The sequence below is a fragment of the Fusarium oxysporum genome, chromosome IX (assembly GCF_013085055.1).
Source record: "Fusarium oxysporum Fo47 chromosome IX, complete sequence".
In the NCBI taxonomy this organism is placed as follows: Eukaryota; Fungi; Ascomycota; class Sordariomycetes; order Hypocreales; family Nectriaceae; genus Fusarium; species Fusarium oxysporum.
In genome coordinates this window covers 2,195,647-2,210,455 of record NC_072848.1, presented here as the reverse complement: position 1 = coordinate 2,210,455, position 14,809 = coordinate 2,195,647, and the positions used below count along the sequence as shown (strand labels likewise).

The window sequence follows — 14,809 nt, the reverse complement described above, 5'->3', positions numbered from 1 at the left end:
ACTAGCCTTTTAGGGGAGCCGGGTATTTTGTTAGGCTAAACCTGTGGGAGTATGGCGAGGATTGGATGGTTCCACTCCAACTGTCTTAGCCAGTTCCAGGAAGGTATCTTATCTCCTCCAAGTCTCCTTTCGGACTGGTCCCGACCAGGGTGAAGGATTGCCCCTCTATCCTCAGCTCATTCATGTCTTTGCTTTGTTGGCTGCAGTGCTACCTTGGAACCAACAGATCAAGCACAAACATCTGCAAGAAGCAACCGTCACAATGGCACTTCCAAACAAACAAGAGATCGATGATCTAGTCAGCAGCCTGAATGATGCTGCCAAGGCTTATTCCGATGCTCCAGATCTTAACGGCTACATGTCTAGGGTCCAGATCCTCGAAAAAGCAAGGACACTCACAAATGCCCTCATCACGCCAGATCAGAAGCCAAACTACCACGGTCTTAATGTAAGTCGTAATTTCGCTCCAGCTTCCTGGAATATGGTCAGTAAGCATGCAGCTGCTCACAAATATCTCAGATCGCCGAATTGGTTGCTATCCGAACGTTTATGAAGCTCATGGTCCTCGATGCCATTCCCGCCACAGGCTCCATATCTCTTCAAGATCTCTCTCAGGCCACTGGCGTTCAAGACTCGCTTCTAGGTAGGGATCCTTGTCTCTATTGGCTGTAAGAGTCATAGCTGAAATCCCAATCACCTTAGAGCGGATGGGGCGCGTGTTAGGTCAGTCCCCTTGCCAAGAGCGTTGGTCAGCATGGTCTTACATCCTCCTGCAGTTGCTTCCGGTTTCCTTGACCAAACAGAACCCGATGGCGGCGAGTATAAGCACACCAAATTCTCATTGGCTTACATCCTCGATAAGCCTGCGCCAGGCCACTTGTTCCTGGCAATGTAAGTTTAAGAGCTGAGTGGCGTTAAGGCTTATCTAACGTCTCGCAGGTACGATGAATGGTTCAAACATATGCACAACTTCGACGACTATCTTGTTTCGAAAGGAAAATACGAAGAGCCTCAAGACCCCCTATATAACCCGTATACTGCTTACTGGAAGCAAGAGGGAACGCCAGTATGGAGCATCATGATGCAGAACCCCGAGAGATTTCAAACTTTCCAGACAGGCATGGCCGGCATTGATGTTGCAATTCCTGTTACTGGTCACTTTGATTTCAGCACCCTCAAGAACGACTCCCCAGATACGGACAACGCCACCATAGAGCTTGTGGACATTGGCGGTGGTGAAGGAACGGTCCTTAACAAGATCCTCGAAGCTCATCCTGGCCTGTCGCCCAAGAATTGCATGCTTCAGGAACGACCGGAAGTCATACAGCTTGCGAAATCGAAGAAGACTCTCCCTGACGGCGTTCAACTTGTTGAGCATGACTTTATGACGGAGCAGCCCGTAAAAGGTACGCTACTCCCGCCAACCCACAAGAACCACGACTAATACCAAATTCAGGGGCTAAAGCTTACTTTATGCGCATGATCCTCCACGACTACGCAGATGCGGTTGGAATACAGATCCTGAATCGCCTCGCCGAAGCCATGAAGCCTTACTCTCGAGTTCTCATTTGCGAAATGGTCCTGGCTCCTCGTGTAGGAGAAGCTGATTTTGCCTCCGCTGTTCTTGATCAGGCTGTTATGACGATGGGCGGAAAAGAGCGTACTGAAGCAGGGTTTCAGAAGATGTTTGACGCTGCTGGGCTCGAATTGGTCAAGACTTGGCGTGCTCCAGGCGTTCCTGGTGGCTGTGTTGAAGCGAGGTTGAAGGGTCAGACTTAGCAGGACAGGACAGATAAAGGCGGGGAACAAGTACAGCGCAACCTACCATACGAAGGCGCAGCAAGTTATACGGAATATATCATAGGATACGATGCTATTTGTGTAATTAGGAACCAGTCTTTCAAGAAAAGCTTGCATTGATCCCTTGTCCCTTACGTTCTACCCCTGAATCTTTAACCGCAGATAGCAGTACGACCTCTATGCTTGCCCCTGGTGCCATTAGCCCTTGAAACACTTCGCCGCCTCTGCTTCTGTGTATAGATGAGTCTTGTTCCCTCTGATAGCTACTGGGATCGGGAGGCCGTCGAAAGCCTTGGGCGCTTTGGTCTTTCCCAGCCGGGCAACTTTCCAGGAACGTTGTGCCCAAACAACTTCCGCTCTCTCTCTCGACATTACTTCTAGGCGAGTTGAAAGCGATTGGGAGTGAGCTCGTCTTGTTCTTCTATTGTTGTGTAGCCCGTCATGTGTTAATTGCGTTCTCAGTGCGTGCTGCTCCTGAGATTGGCTCTGGGGACCCGTTCTTGCGGAAATCGGTTTAATGGCTCGGTGGTGGTCAAGGTAAGCTGTATCATGGTCAGCCAAGTTATCTTGATGGTTGAACGTCGTAAGAGAACCTTGCAGATACCAGGCTTTCGTCTTCTAAACACGTCGTAGCTGAGGCGTCCCTGCCGTCAGCAAATAGCGCTACGAGAAGCCGCAGCCTGTATAATTGCTCTGGTCAGTCTTATCCGTGCTCAGTACCGTGAAGCTTAGGTCCCATGAGATTGGCAGTCGTTTGTGGCCATTGATCTGTGGTACGGCCTGGCCTGGCATCTTGGAAAACTGAAGGTTGATAGCATGGGATGTGAAATGCTTCGTCGACACTCAGATACTCTGTATCTGGTCGTTAGAAGGGGCTGGTTTTGATATATCAAAAGTCAATGTAAAAGCTACGTTCTCTGAAAGCTTGTATGGGAGTGCCGGTGTGTTACCAAGCTCTGGCTAGGGTGTCAATCTTGATAGCCGAAAATGTTCCGCCAGTAACTTATGCTTACGTTACCTCGGGCTCACCAGTCACACGACAATCCTCCAATGATCAAGGAACGTGTTTGATTTTACTAGTCCTTACAATCATCGAAATAACACTACGACCCCCCTGACGGAGTAAATTGTTTCTGATAGTCTTCCAACTTTCGATTCAGGGGTTCATTAACGGACTTGATGTATCACACGACCGATGCAAGTGCACTGTGCAGCACCTCTCTCGATGCTTCATCCAATGGATAACTCGCAGCTAGCAACTTTGTAAAGCACCAGGGAACTCATGCGAAGGGTACTAAAGTCTCATGGTTCTCGGCCTTCTCTTTTCAAAACCACAGACATATTTGCCGCTAATTTTGTATTAATGAACTCCACCTAGTCCACAGGCCAACCCAAGGATACTTTATCTTGAATTGTCCTTAAATGAAAGCCTTGCCCTATTGGTAGCTTCTGCTATTATCTTAAAGCCTTCTGTCTGGGTGCTACCTTAGACGAAAACGTTGGGAAAATCTCCAAAACTTCCATTCTTTAGAGAGTAGACGGGAGTAACTTGTTTCACTTCACCAAGATGGCTTTTTCAGTAGCAGTTGTGGCATAAAAAAACGGTGTAACGAGAACTTGAGGTGAATCTTCATATTCTGACGTGTACAAATCTAATTCAATCTCATGTTTCAGATGTAATTCTTGTACAATCTTTGTGTTGTGTCTCGGCGTACAAAAAGCTGCAAAGTGACTGTTCTAGAAGTGCATATCTGAGTCGAGTGGCTGTAGCCTGTAGCCTATTGTGCTACAGAGACAACTTTAGGGTACCTAGTACATTGGATAGTAGAAGCAATGAAAGTGTGTAACGTTCAACACCACCAACTGATACAGATACATATGCTTCTTCAAGTACAAAGATGAAGATCCTCAAGATTTTTCTTTTTGTTTGCGCAGTTATCTTCTTCCGTCGCTACACTTATGCTATCGGATTTAATTAGGCAATGTCCATTTAGTCAGCTTGGGTTGGTCGAGTGCAGCATGATTGGAGAGTGTCGTTATGAACCTTTATTTCTGACCTATCGCAGGTAACCAAAGCAGCAATTCACTATCACCATCTTCTTCATTTTCATAACCCATTAGCAAGCAACAAGTACTGTCATTCTTTATTTTTTCATCTCTCACAAGGGAAATCATTCACTAGCCCCATACCAAAGCTAAGACAAACCTCGGATCACAACCTGCGGGGTTACAAGGATTCTCCATCGTTTTATTACGAACTAAACCGCCATTGGAAGCTCCCGATCCAAAAACGAATATTCACGCGATAAACCTGGTCGATCTGGAAGAGGCTGGTTCCTCTGGGAGATGAGATAAATACCCCCAATCACCGGACCTGTCCGCAAATTGACTGACCTATTTCTTACAGCTCTGACTCCCAACTTTCCTCACCAACTTTCGTCAAACTTTAACCCGTCATCGGCACTATGCGTCCCTTCGCTCTCTCTGCTGCCGTTTTTGCGGCCACGGCTCTCAGTCAAAACAAAGGGGAGAAAACGGAATGCGCGGATGGATTGTACATGATTGCTGTACGGGGCACTGGTGAGGACAAGGGATCTGGAAGAATCGGTGAGATCGCAGAGGATGTTAGCAAACGCGTCAATGGCTCAATTGTCAGCCCTCTTGACTATCCCGCAACTCTCCAGGATCCCGACTACTTCGATTCCGAGGAAGCCGGAGTCAAGGCCCTGTCTGCAGCCCTCGATGACTATCACAGCTCATGCCCCAACGGTAAAATTGCCGTATTTGGCTACTCTCAGGTTGGTTGACTTTGAACGATGCAAGACGCACTACTAACGAGAAGTCAGGGTGGACAAGTTGCAACTGATGTATTCTGCGGGGGAAGCGACAACAAGCCCTTGACCATGAGTCTCGTCAAAGACAGCGGTGAGCATCCCTGCAGCCATCTATTGCAGACACAGAAACTAAATGAAGCAGTTGTTGCGGTCATCGCGTTCGGCGACCCAAGCCACGTGGCAAACTTGACGTACGACAGGGGCACTAGTAAAAACGACGGAGTGAGTATACAAGGCATGTCGTGAAACGAATCTCAACTCTAACGCGTGATTACAGATCTTCGAACGTCCCAGTAACGAGACAAAGTTGTGCGAGGACAACTACAGTGACATCATCCGCTCGTACTGTGACACAGGCGATGTATACTGTGACGTGGGTAAGAACAACGAGACCCATGGTAGCTACTTTGAGAAGTACGGTAAAGAGGTGGTCGATTTTGTCGTTGAGCGGTACGAGAAGGCGCTGAAAGACGAGAGTACATCAACACAAACTAGCACAGCTGCTGCTACTGCTACTGCCGAGACAAGTGGTTCCGCAACAGCCAGTGATGCACCATCGGCCACTACAGCTGCTCCGGGCAACGCTGCGGCGGGATTGGTACCTGGTCTTGTCCTGGCTATGATACCCCTGGCTTTGGCCGTGTCAGAGTACCTTTGATAGGATCTCGTGACAGGAGAAAATATCTTACTGCACTCTTAGTCCAAGTATTGCTTGAATTCGATGAAGGTTCTGGGAAAGCTACTACTCTTGACTAAGTTTCGACCTCTGTAGCCAGCGAATCAAGTCAGCATGACTCGATCAATTTCTATATCTTTTTGCCATCCTGCCCTGACCCCAACCCCTGAGCTGGGAGAAGATCCAGATTGGTTCATGCACTTCAAGTCATTAGCCTGTCCAAACCAAAATGGGCATCCAGTTGATCACTCAAGATTGACGAAAATGAGTTACGTCTCGTCTGTATAGATGATGAGAACCCTTAATGTCTCGCCGGAACGGATCGACCCAAGCCACAGGCCCAAACGGGCTTCCCAAGCAGTGAAACTAGGCCTCCTCGAACAAGGGAAGCGCATACCTAATGAGTGGAATTTGAGAGCATGGACTGAAGAAGCTGTCCATAAACTTTCAGTCTTTGTCTTGATACACAGCCGCTCGAAATATCATCGCATCCGTTGCTGGGATCGCCCCGCTATCACGAACCAATGGATATCTGGCCAGTACACAGCAAGTGATTCCTGCCGCTCTCTTGCTTCGGCCAATAGTTCCTCGTAGCCGAGCTAACAAACTCTGTAGACCTATTGGTCATAATTGAAGATATCGTGAATTGCGTTGGTCCTTATTGAAGCTGGGTTCCCTGATCGTGCATTTGAACTCGTCAAATAAGCTTCGTCTTCTTTCAAGCCGTCTGATCGGAGTAACTTGACAGTTTTAGGAAGGATTTTGTGCTACTAGATGCTTGAGTGACCTCAGGGGCCCAAATCGTTCTTATGGGATTGGATGATGGGGGTTTCGTTACTCGTGGTAGATGTCCTGGCAGATCGGCCGATTCGCTTTATGGAAGTCAACGAACCACATCAAAAGGCACAGCTGCACCTGTAATTCCCCGGTGAAGATGTGACGGATATCCAAGCACACTGTGCATCAAAGAGCTCTTTGGTGCTGTGTGAGATATCGCTGCACACACAAAGCCTTTGCTCATGGGGGACAAAGTGATTTGTCGTGGGACAGCAATACGAGCTCGACTTGCGAAGCAACATGACTCATGACTAGCTTCGCCCAACAAAGAATTCGCCATGGTTTCCAGCATTGAATGTCCGAACTCTACAGACAGCAACGATAACAAATAGAAGGGCTATCGCCAAGATGATATGATGGGAGTTGTGCCAGCGGCCGGCAAGTTGCTGGTGGTCGTTTGATATACCCAAAGGGGAGAACAAAGGGGTCCCTTCAGGTCGTAACCTTCGTATCGCACACTCAGAGGCTTGGCTGATGTGGTCTTCTTCAAACTCGAGAGGTCAAGGCGATACGGCTTGTTTAAGTTTAACATAGGAATACGCTCGAGATAAAAGGCGGCCGTTGTCTCGATAGTCGGGACCCAAGCAGGGAATCTATTATTGAGTATGATTAGCTTTCGAACATTTCGGGCTTTGAACTCAAAAGAACCAACAGGTTGGCTGACGCTCTATCACTCACCTCGAAACCTACGTCAATGCCAGGTTGGGTTGCTTAACCTTGCCGCTCTGGGTCTACCGTCCAGTTCGATTGTCGATTACGGCCTGGGAGGTGGAATAGGGGTCATGCAGTGTAAAGCGTGGAAGTTTCCACTATACACTGGCAAGGCTATTTTTCTCTTGTATCTCGGAGCTCTGGCGGGTAGCAGGTGCCCGTAACGATTCTTCTGGCAGCCCCTGGTTTTGTGCGCTCTATGCAAGGATCGAGCCCCGATACGAAGCAAGTGCACCCTTTCACGAAAATCAAGGTAGAAGGAAGTAATTAACTGCTAGTATAGTGCTTTGAACGTGCCTTCTTGAGCGCTGTCTTGGAGGCTCCCAGGTTGAGCTTGGAGTTGCGTCGTTGTCGTTTGGCGGGACTTCTGGGCCAGGCCAGATCTTGCTACAGGGAGAGGGATTTCGGCAATGGCTTCCTGATGGCGTATGCCTTCGAACTTGTTGTCACATCTGTCCTCTGCTCTTTAGGAGTCGTCTCGTGGCTGAACAGTAAGGGCAGCTTTCGCCTTCGAGGCTTGTGGCGGGTTTCAGGGAGGGACTGTGGTACAAGATGACTGGCGATTTGGATATCCAGTTAGTTAGTATGAAAGGTAGCGGTTTGAAAAGTAGATGTTCTTCGGGACACTCTCAGGTCTGGCCTTTGCGTTACTGAGGGTTGAGTTCTGGGTAGGCAACACGGAGATCCGCGACCGAATTTCCAGGCCTTTGGTTCCTTAAGGACACTGAATGCATCCACGCCGTCACATGAGTAGAGACTGGGTTGTTTGACCTGTAAGACGTGCTTTTGTCTATGGGAAATTCAAAAACGGTCGGGAGCAAGCAACAGAAGACCAAGCGGGGGATGCACAAGACCATACAAACTGGGGAGGCGGATCTACAAGTTGCTTGCCAATACTAAATGAATATTTGGGGTCTTAAAAACAAAAGACATTGTGGTATGTCTGTAACAAACCAGTATCAAACGAAAAACAAAGGAGTGACGGTGGCATCTAGAGAGGGCGATACACCCGATCAAGCGGTTCAGTGGTTAATCCCCTGAACCCCAGAGGCTTTAGTGCTTCATGTGTTGTCTTCCTTTCTGGGTTTTCATCCTATAAAAGCCCACCCGCCATTCTTCCCTTCCCTCTTTTCTTCTTCCTCACAACAACCACCACAAATTGTCATCCCCCTTTTCTATCCCAACAAGCCTTTCATCCATCAACAAGGCCTAGCCGTCCAGTATCGGGCCCCCACAAATCATCAAACAACCAGCAAATTTAAGCCTGATGCTGGACGGCCCCCAAATGGTGCACCGATGGCCGCAACACAGGTAAAGTCAACCTTCAGTCTTCTTTGACCCCGACGTGAGTACACTGACTCCTCAATAGCCAATAACAACATTTCTAGTGGCCATCGGTGCACTCTGCTCGTCCTTGTGAGCAATTCGGTAAGTTCTTGATGTTGTGCTTGGTGCCGCCAACCTGGCTGACTTCTCCAGCAAGGACGAAGCGAATGGATGTACGTCGTTTTGGTTCTGGGAGCAAGTTCTAGCTGAATTTTCTTGGTGCCACTCGTTGGTAATCCGCGAGTGGCGGGTGGGCAGGGCGTCTACAGATACCATTACGCCTACTTTATGCCCTGCCCGCCCACTCGAAGCCCAGACGGGGCTCAAGGTAAGAATCTTCTCATGTACATCGTTTTATTCATAACTAACGGTGTCGCTAGACTAGTCGCCGGGACACTCACAGGAGGGAAGGTCTCAAGTTCTCTTTCACTCTGATTGTCCATCATGTTGCATCAACATCGTGTGCAAAGACATTCTTCCCGTCAACCCACCAAGTCCAGGAAGCCCGCCTTATATCACCACACAGAACTTACTCCAAGGCTGTCACCAAGTGCAGCAGCATACAATGGCCAAGCATCATAAGCACATTATTTTGACAGCCTGATGACTATTAATCCTCCTCTTTGTCTTGCTTCCATATCTCTTCTCTCAAGCTATGCCTTCCAACTCTCCGAAGTAATGTGCCCTCAGCTAGCACATTGGTAGAGAACACGAGGCAACACACGTAATGGGTCCCAGTTATCAGCCATATCCAACTCTCGATAACACTTCAAAAAAGCGCTCCAGGAGTGGACACATACCCTCGTTATAGGAGCAATGGCAAGTCACATGAGATGCCTTTCGGCAGTCAATATGTCAACTTGCAACACATCACAGTACTTCGATGCACACACAGGTGATATATCCCTTCGAGGCATCCTTAGAGAACCCCGTCAGTCTTGGCGGAGCGAATCTCACCACTACTCTCCGACTTGTCTCACTGCCCACTCTTCATCCAGAGGCACTCGGGAAACTTGCCAAGGACCCTCCCAAACCAGCAAGCGAAATAGATTGTCTCTTACAGCCTCTCCGGGTCTCAATATCTGTACCTCCCGCTCTTAATCACTATCCCTAAATGAGCGTCTATCTGAAAACTTGATCACCTGCTTTCAGGCACAACATGCTCAGCTGCAAATGACATATCTCTGATAGCCTGGTTCCCGACAGATGGATCTGGGAGATAGCTCTCTCACATCTAGCTTATTGCTCTTTACTTGCGTTCTGGAGTTTATTCTCTTGGCTTGCAATTCCCTTTATGGCTGTCTCACGTCCTTCCAACCGCAACAAGTCAAGCCCAGCCTCCCCACTTGCAACTATAGGATCACCAGTAACTGTTGTGGCTAGACCTAGAGTCTTGGCTGACCGCCAGCATGTTTGTGTTCAAGTTTGATGCTATAGCGTTTGGTGTTTTGAGGGGAGTTACTAGTTGAGGGACTGAGGACATCGTGGAGGTATATGGTATTCTGTCTGACGTCCATTTCCTGTTGTCTTATTTGAACTTGGGATGTCGAGAGTCCTTCAGAATACGCAGAGATGGAAGCAAAGAGTTTAACAGGGAATCATGTCTTCAAACTGCAGTCTTTGAAAGATACCTAGTTGGATTAGGGGGAGGGAGAATAGCCTGTCCTTTATAATGTCACCTTCTACAACGAATCAAGATTCAATTCTAAGCCGCACGTCTACAGTTACTTCCTTTGATGACTATCTTGTTAAAATTTATCGACTTTTCTTGGACTACAAACGCACATCACTTAACCATAGTATTATTTACATGTTGTGTCTGTCCTCCCGCTACCGAGGCCGGTCACGGGTCAGCACACACCATTAATTGCCACAGTGTAGCGCAATGTTTGTTGAGTTTTTTTTTTTTGTGAAAATATTGATACTTGACATTAAACTGATCACCATCGGGCTCATGCCATGCAGCATATTCGCCTATATGAAGGCATTCGGAATTCCACTTGTAGGCTGGCCATTTTTTGGTGGCCCATGTCAGCTCAGCCCCATTGCACGTAGTCTTCGACTAAGCTTATGCGCACTACAACCAATTATGCCTCTCTATCAGCTTGCTCCCCTGCGGCACAGTCAGCACACCCCTGTGGTTTTGTATTGAGGTCATCGTCACTATACCGTTTCTGGTGCAATGGAGCGCTTTGTCGATTGAACTTTGCTCCAGTTTCATCTTTAGCTGATATTTTCCAGCATAAGGCAGATACAAGCTATCAGCCTCACACATAGGCAAACGTATAAGTTCAAGCGCCTCCCGTCAAACGCTGATCAGTAACACCAGAGATCTTTCAGTTACCTTCCTCAAATCGCTACAATGGGACACTCCGACTCCAAAATAGTACCCGAAATGTCGCCTCACTCGGCCCAACGAGGCATTCCCCATGTACTCCGCGCCTCATACAAGAAGGGCTTCTCATCTAAGATCCTTGTTCACCTGGGAGAGCCCGACAGAGAGCCTCTCTATTCCATCAGCCTTCCTGCTGGCTGGTACGGACAGATGCTCTTACACGACGGCCCCAGCTCAGATTCTCCTATCCTCGCCGGTGCTGAGCCTGAAGGCAAATGGCGAGTCGACTACGGTATCCTCCTCCCCTCTGTCCCTGAATACGAATCATCAGGCAGAGAGATCCTACGGCGCAAGAACACAATGAAGGACCGATACTGGTTCGGCATGCAAGTCGGTCGAGGCGCAGACCGACATGTCGAAAAATTCGAATGGAGGCGCTCTCACGGCAGTGAAGTCAAAAGCGTCGGAGAATCAAGATACGGCTGGAAGCTTGTCCGGCTGGGTCACGGAGCCGAAGAGCCTAATGACGGCAACCCCAACGATGAACCAGATCGGGGGAATGGAATTACAAACGACGGTCACGAGGTTGTGGCTGTGTGGGCTGGAAGCGGTGATTGGAAAAGCATGCACAAGATTGGAACTTTTCAACTTGTTGGTAGTGGTGCCACGAGTGAACTGGGCATGCAGTGGAAGATCATGGCACTTATGAGTTGTCTGTGCTTCTGGCAGAAGACGATGCGTGATAACACTACTATTGCTATTACCTAGTCGTGCTGGAAAAGAGAAGGCATTGAAATCTTTGAGGGGGTGCAGGCAGGTATAGGAATCCCGGTTTAGCAGATGAGATGAAGTTGATATCCAGGGACACGAACCGGCAAAGCAATCACAAAACAAATTACTATCAACGATTGACAAATCATGATATTGTTCAATCCCACATATTTCGTATAATTTATCACATTTGGCTCCCTCCCCGAAATATTCTAGAGTCTTGACCTAGCATTCATGCAAGGGTATGCATGCTGTGCCTTGCACCAAGCTCAGATGGGAACTGGCCGGGTCTTGAAGCCACAGAGAGCACTCTGCAAAACTGTTGGTTCCAAATATGATGTGCTACGCAATGCCTAAGCCTCAAAATCACACCAGCTGTCTGGAAGCTCGTCCCGTTTACCCGTAGGCGAGGAGGCAGCTGATAGTTCTCCGGGTATATGCATGATCAAACTGTATATAAACTCCAGGATATCACCGATGCATGAAATACCATCAATCACGACAACTTTACCTAATTGAAGTACTACCAGATCATTCTTCAGTCAACATGCCTACTGCTACAGAATACTTTGGCATATCTGTCACCAATATTGGTCCTCTCACTACGACTTACACGCCTCCTCCAGCATGCACCAGGGCAACAACCGATCATCTCGTCTATGCTCTCGAGAGCTCCTTGATATACGGATTTGGTTCTCCTGACTGTGAGATTGACCCTTATGGAAAATGTCTTCCCTCTGGGGCTGCCGTAGATTCCTTCATCAAAGAGTACAGTCATCCAAAGTCTGGACAGGGCATCCACCCATTTCACTCTCCTGGTATTCACTGTCCTGAAGGTTGGACTACCGCTGGACTACTTGCACACGGTGATAAGACTGGCTCCGCGTTTAGGAGTGGTGTTTTTACCACCACGGCGACCGTGAACTCATCGCAGCCCCTTCAGATGGGTTCCGATGAATGGTGGCTCAAAGTCTTGGAGCCTTCCGAGACTCTAGCGTGGTGCTGCCCAAGGTATGTAGCCCTCTTATACAGCCTGTTCTAATGTACACTAACTCCATCGCTCGCAGCGGCTGGGACTCTCTCCCCTACGGATATTGCAGATCCTCCATTGCCCCTGCTCTTTCAGCCGGCTACAACAGCGCTTGTTATGAGGGATTTCCCGAGAGCGCCTTTGTCACTGTCCATACCGTCGAGGGTGAACGTGTTTCTGATACAGACGGGCTTATCTCTCTCCTTCCCTCTATAACATATACTACGGAGACGGTTGCGTTGACTGAGCAATGGAGTGATCCTAGTCTTGTTGCTTCTATGGTTATTGCTAGACAGTTTCCTGCGATTGAGATGATCTACAAGTCTGAAGATGTCAAGGCTGCTAAGAATGGGTCCAAGGATGATGCTGATGATGATAAGGATGGGAAGGCTAAAGACAACGACAATGCTGCCTCGACTCTGTCAAAGGTCGGAGGGGTTGTCTCAGGGGTTGCATTGATGGTCGGGTTGCTGACTGGAGCCGGTCTGTTGATGCCTTGGTGAGATAGATATCACGTTGGTGGGGGGGTTATCTTGCAGTTTGAGCTCTATATGGGGAGTTGTGTAGGAGCCTGTCTTTCATGAGGTAGTTTCTCACTTTGAGTAGCTACTCTAATGCTCGCATATCACGTATCAAATTGAACATTGTGTTGTCTTTAGACTACAGTCTGCAGACGTGACCTACTGTTTGACATACGAGTCACACGAAGGGAGCCAATGATCCATAGGCTAAAGCCCAAATTATGGGTAGTCAAATATGGGATATGATGGACTTGTACTTGTGTCGTCACCTGAGTCTTTTGATGCGCTCAGATACAGGGTGTGAAGTTGTAATGCAATCCTAGGGAGGCATCCGATGATGAACACTGTGTACGGGAGCCCACGGGCATGTGTGCATAGGTAATCTCCAAGTGAGGCTCTTCAGACTACTACAATGGAAAAGTTCTCTCTCTTTCCGTATCAGTTATGGTGGTTTTTCTCCCTAGATAAGTCCCTGGGGCCTATCTCAGTGCCCTCCGCCTTGGGTCCCAATTGGTGTTGCAAAGATACTCGAGTAGCCTGTATCGGCTTGTCTACTCGTGAGATCTTCTGCTATCTCTTAGTTACAACCATATCTGGCTCTTTTTGACAGGATAGTCAATGTTATGTTAGTCCCTAGTAGTGGTGTACTTCTGTCGCACCCAGGTCGTTGGAAGTGGCCGGCTTATGTCGCGAACCAAGCACGTTTAGAAGTTATTGATAGTGTCTTAATTTAATATCACCATTTATCCTGTCTCTTCAGGGGCCAGACAATTTCCTCTCGCCTCGCCGTCTTCCACAGCCGCAAATGCTTGGTGCTTCACTGCCCAGGCTCCCTGCGGTCGTGACGGGAAGGAGACAGCCTCGATCCTTTCCCCCTGGGCCAGCACATCCGCCAACCTGCCCATCCACGCTCCTTCCTTCTCGACGTCTTCTTGACCGACCATAAAACTCCGTCCCCTCAGTCCCCGAGTCTTCTCTTCTTCTTTTCTTCGTCATCATCACTCATATGTCTAGCCCAGTCTTGTACCCTCAGCGTTCTCATGTATTTTCCCTTCTTGTACTTTTGTTCCTTTGCACTCAGCGCTATCGCTTCATGTATTTTCCCTTCATGTATCCCCTTGAGACTCAGATTGTTGACCTCGGTCGATGATCATCACCGTCTCACACGCCCTTGATCGATGGACAGTCCATTCAATGGCTGCTACCGTACCTATCTATGGGCAAGAACAATTCAGGTTGTCCCGTCGGCATCGGTTGATCACGACAGCTATATATGCTGACAATAGTGACTGGCTAAATAGCCTGCTCATTTGGTGACATAGGGGCTTTCCGGCTCTTCCCCCCCTCTGGGTGTAACCCAGTTGAGGCATTTCCCCCGAGATGTACTGCGAAGTCCACTTCAGTCGTGAACGTTGAATACAATGTATGCCGCCATATCCAGGCTCAGTTAATTCCGTAGCATGTCCAAATGTGTTTGGTGAAACTCCATTGAAGACTGTCCATCATTGCCTGTGTACTAAACATTCCCTCAGTGCCAGTTTAGCATCCCTCTTGAATCTGTTGCGTGAAATTTTGATGAGTGACGTGCTTTCAGCGAAGAGTTGTAGAACTAGGAGACTTACACTGCCCATTCAACCTCTCGGTCTATAAGTTTGTTGAATGGTGCTGGTTAGCTGCAATATTCCTTCAACGTCGCCCACAGTCACTGGGCTGATCGAGTAGTCTCAGTCCTCTACGCCTGCTCATTCTGTGCGGCCCTTCGCGACATTGGATGAGGGGAGAGAGGAAGGAGCAGTGGGCTGGAAAGGCATGAACATATGCCTTCATTTGAGTAGATCCACTCTTCAAGACAACATTTCGTGATTTTCGTTCATCAGAGTTTATTTTCCTACAGCCTATGTGAATGGGCCAATTTAAGTTTTAGTTTAAACTTGAGCCAGGTCTGTTGGCTGAGGGCATCTCCTACAA

The 14,809-nt window shown here is 48.4% G+C and overlaps 4 protein-coding genes across 4 annotated transcripts; all 4 read left to right on the top strand.

The window, feature by feature from the left end:
- The first annotated feature begins 152 nt into the window (after positions 1–152).
- On the top strand, positions 153–1,921 carry FOBCDRAFT_231670 (O-methyltransferase-domain-containing protein). Its single transcript, XM_054706881.2, has 6 exons — positions 153–448; positions 520–643; positions 703–723; positions 777–891; positions 940–1,406; positions 1,457–1,921. Exons 1-6 carry the CDS (start codon positions 263–265, stop codon positions 1,777–1,779), a joined length of 1,236 nt encoding a protein of 411 aa, XP_054562856.1. The 5' UTR covers positions 153–262; the 3' UTR covers positions 1,780–1,921.
- Positions 1,922–4,265: 2,344 nt separating this feature from the next.
- Positions 4,266–5,292, top strand: FOBCDRAFT_298626 (cutinase-domain-containing protein; the record flags this gene model as incomplete). The annotated part of the gene is made up of 4 exons (XM_031190330.2): positions 4,266–4,598; positions 4,647–4,725; positions 4,777–4,856; positions 4,912–5,292. 4 exons carry the CDS (start codon positions 4,266–4,268, stop codon positions 5,290–5,292), a joined length of 873 nt encoding a protein of 290 aa, XP_031034315.2.
- A 5,132-nt stretch (positions 5,293–10,424) lies between these two features.
- FOBCDRAFT_264267 (uncharacterized protein) lies at positions 10,425–11,287 on the top strand (the record flags this gene model as incomplete). The annotated part of the gene is made up of 1 exon (XM_031190328.3): positions 10,425–11,287. The coding sequence occupies exon 1, from the start codon at positions 10,547–10,549 to the stop codon at positions 11,285–11,287; it is 741 nt and encodes a 246-aa protein (XP_031034313.2). The 5' UTR covers positions 10,425–10,546.
- Positions 11,288–11,792: 505 nt separating this feature from the next.
- Positions 11,793–12,967, top strand: FOBCDRAFT_323078 (uncharacterized protein). The gene is made up of 2 exons (XM_031190327.3): positions 11,793–12,301; positions 12,358–12,967. The coding sequence occupies exons 1-2, from the start codon at positions 11,838–11,840 to the stop codon at positions 12,821–12,823; spliced, it is 930 nt and encodes a 309-aa protein (XP_031034312.2). The 5' UTR covers positions 11,793–11,837; the 3' UTR covers positions 12,824–12,967.
- The last annotated feature ends 1,842 nt before the right edge of the window (positions 12,968–14,809 follow it).

Excerpts from the sequence above, each read along its gene's own strand:
- FOBCDRAFT_231670 (XM_054706881.2), top strand. The coding sequence starts at position 263 with ATGGCACTTCCAAACAAACAAGAGATCGATGATCTAGTCAGCAGCCTG. Across the intron at positions 644-702 it reads CGTTCAAGACTCGCTTCTAG|AGCGGATGGGGCGCGTGTTA; the intron begins GTAGGGATCCTT and ends CAATCACCTTAG. Across the intron at positions 892-939 it reads GGCCACTTGTTCCTGGCAAT|GTACGATGAATGGTTCAAAC; the intron begins GTAAGTTTAAGA and ends AACGTCTCGCAG.
- FOBCDRAFT_323078 (XM_031190327.3), top strand. The coding sequence starts at position 11,838 with ATGCCTACTGCTACAGAATACTTTGGCATATCTGTCACCAATATTGGT. Across the intron at positions 12,302-12,357 it reads CTAGCGTGGTGCTGCCCAAG|CGGCTGGGACTCTCTCCCCT; the intron begins GTATGTAGCCCT and ends CATCGCTCGCAG.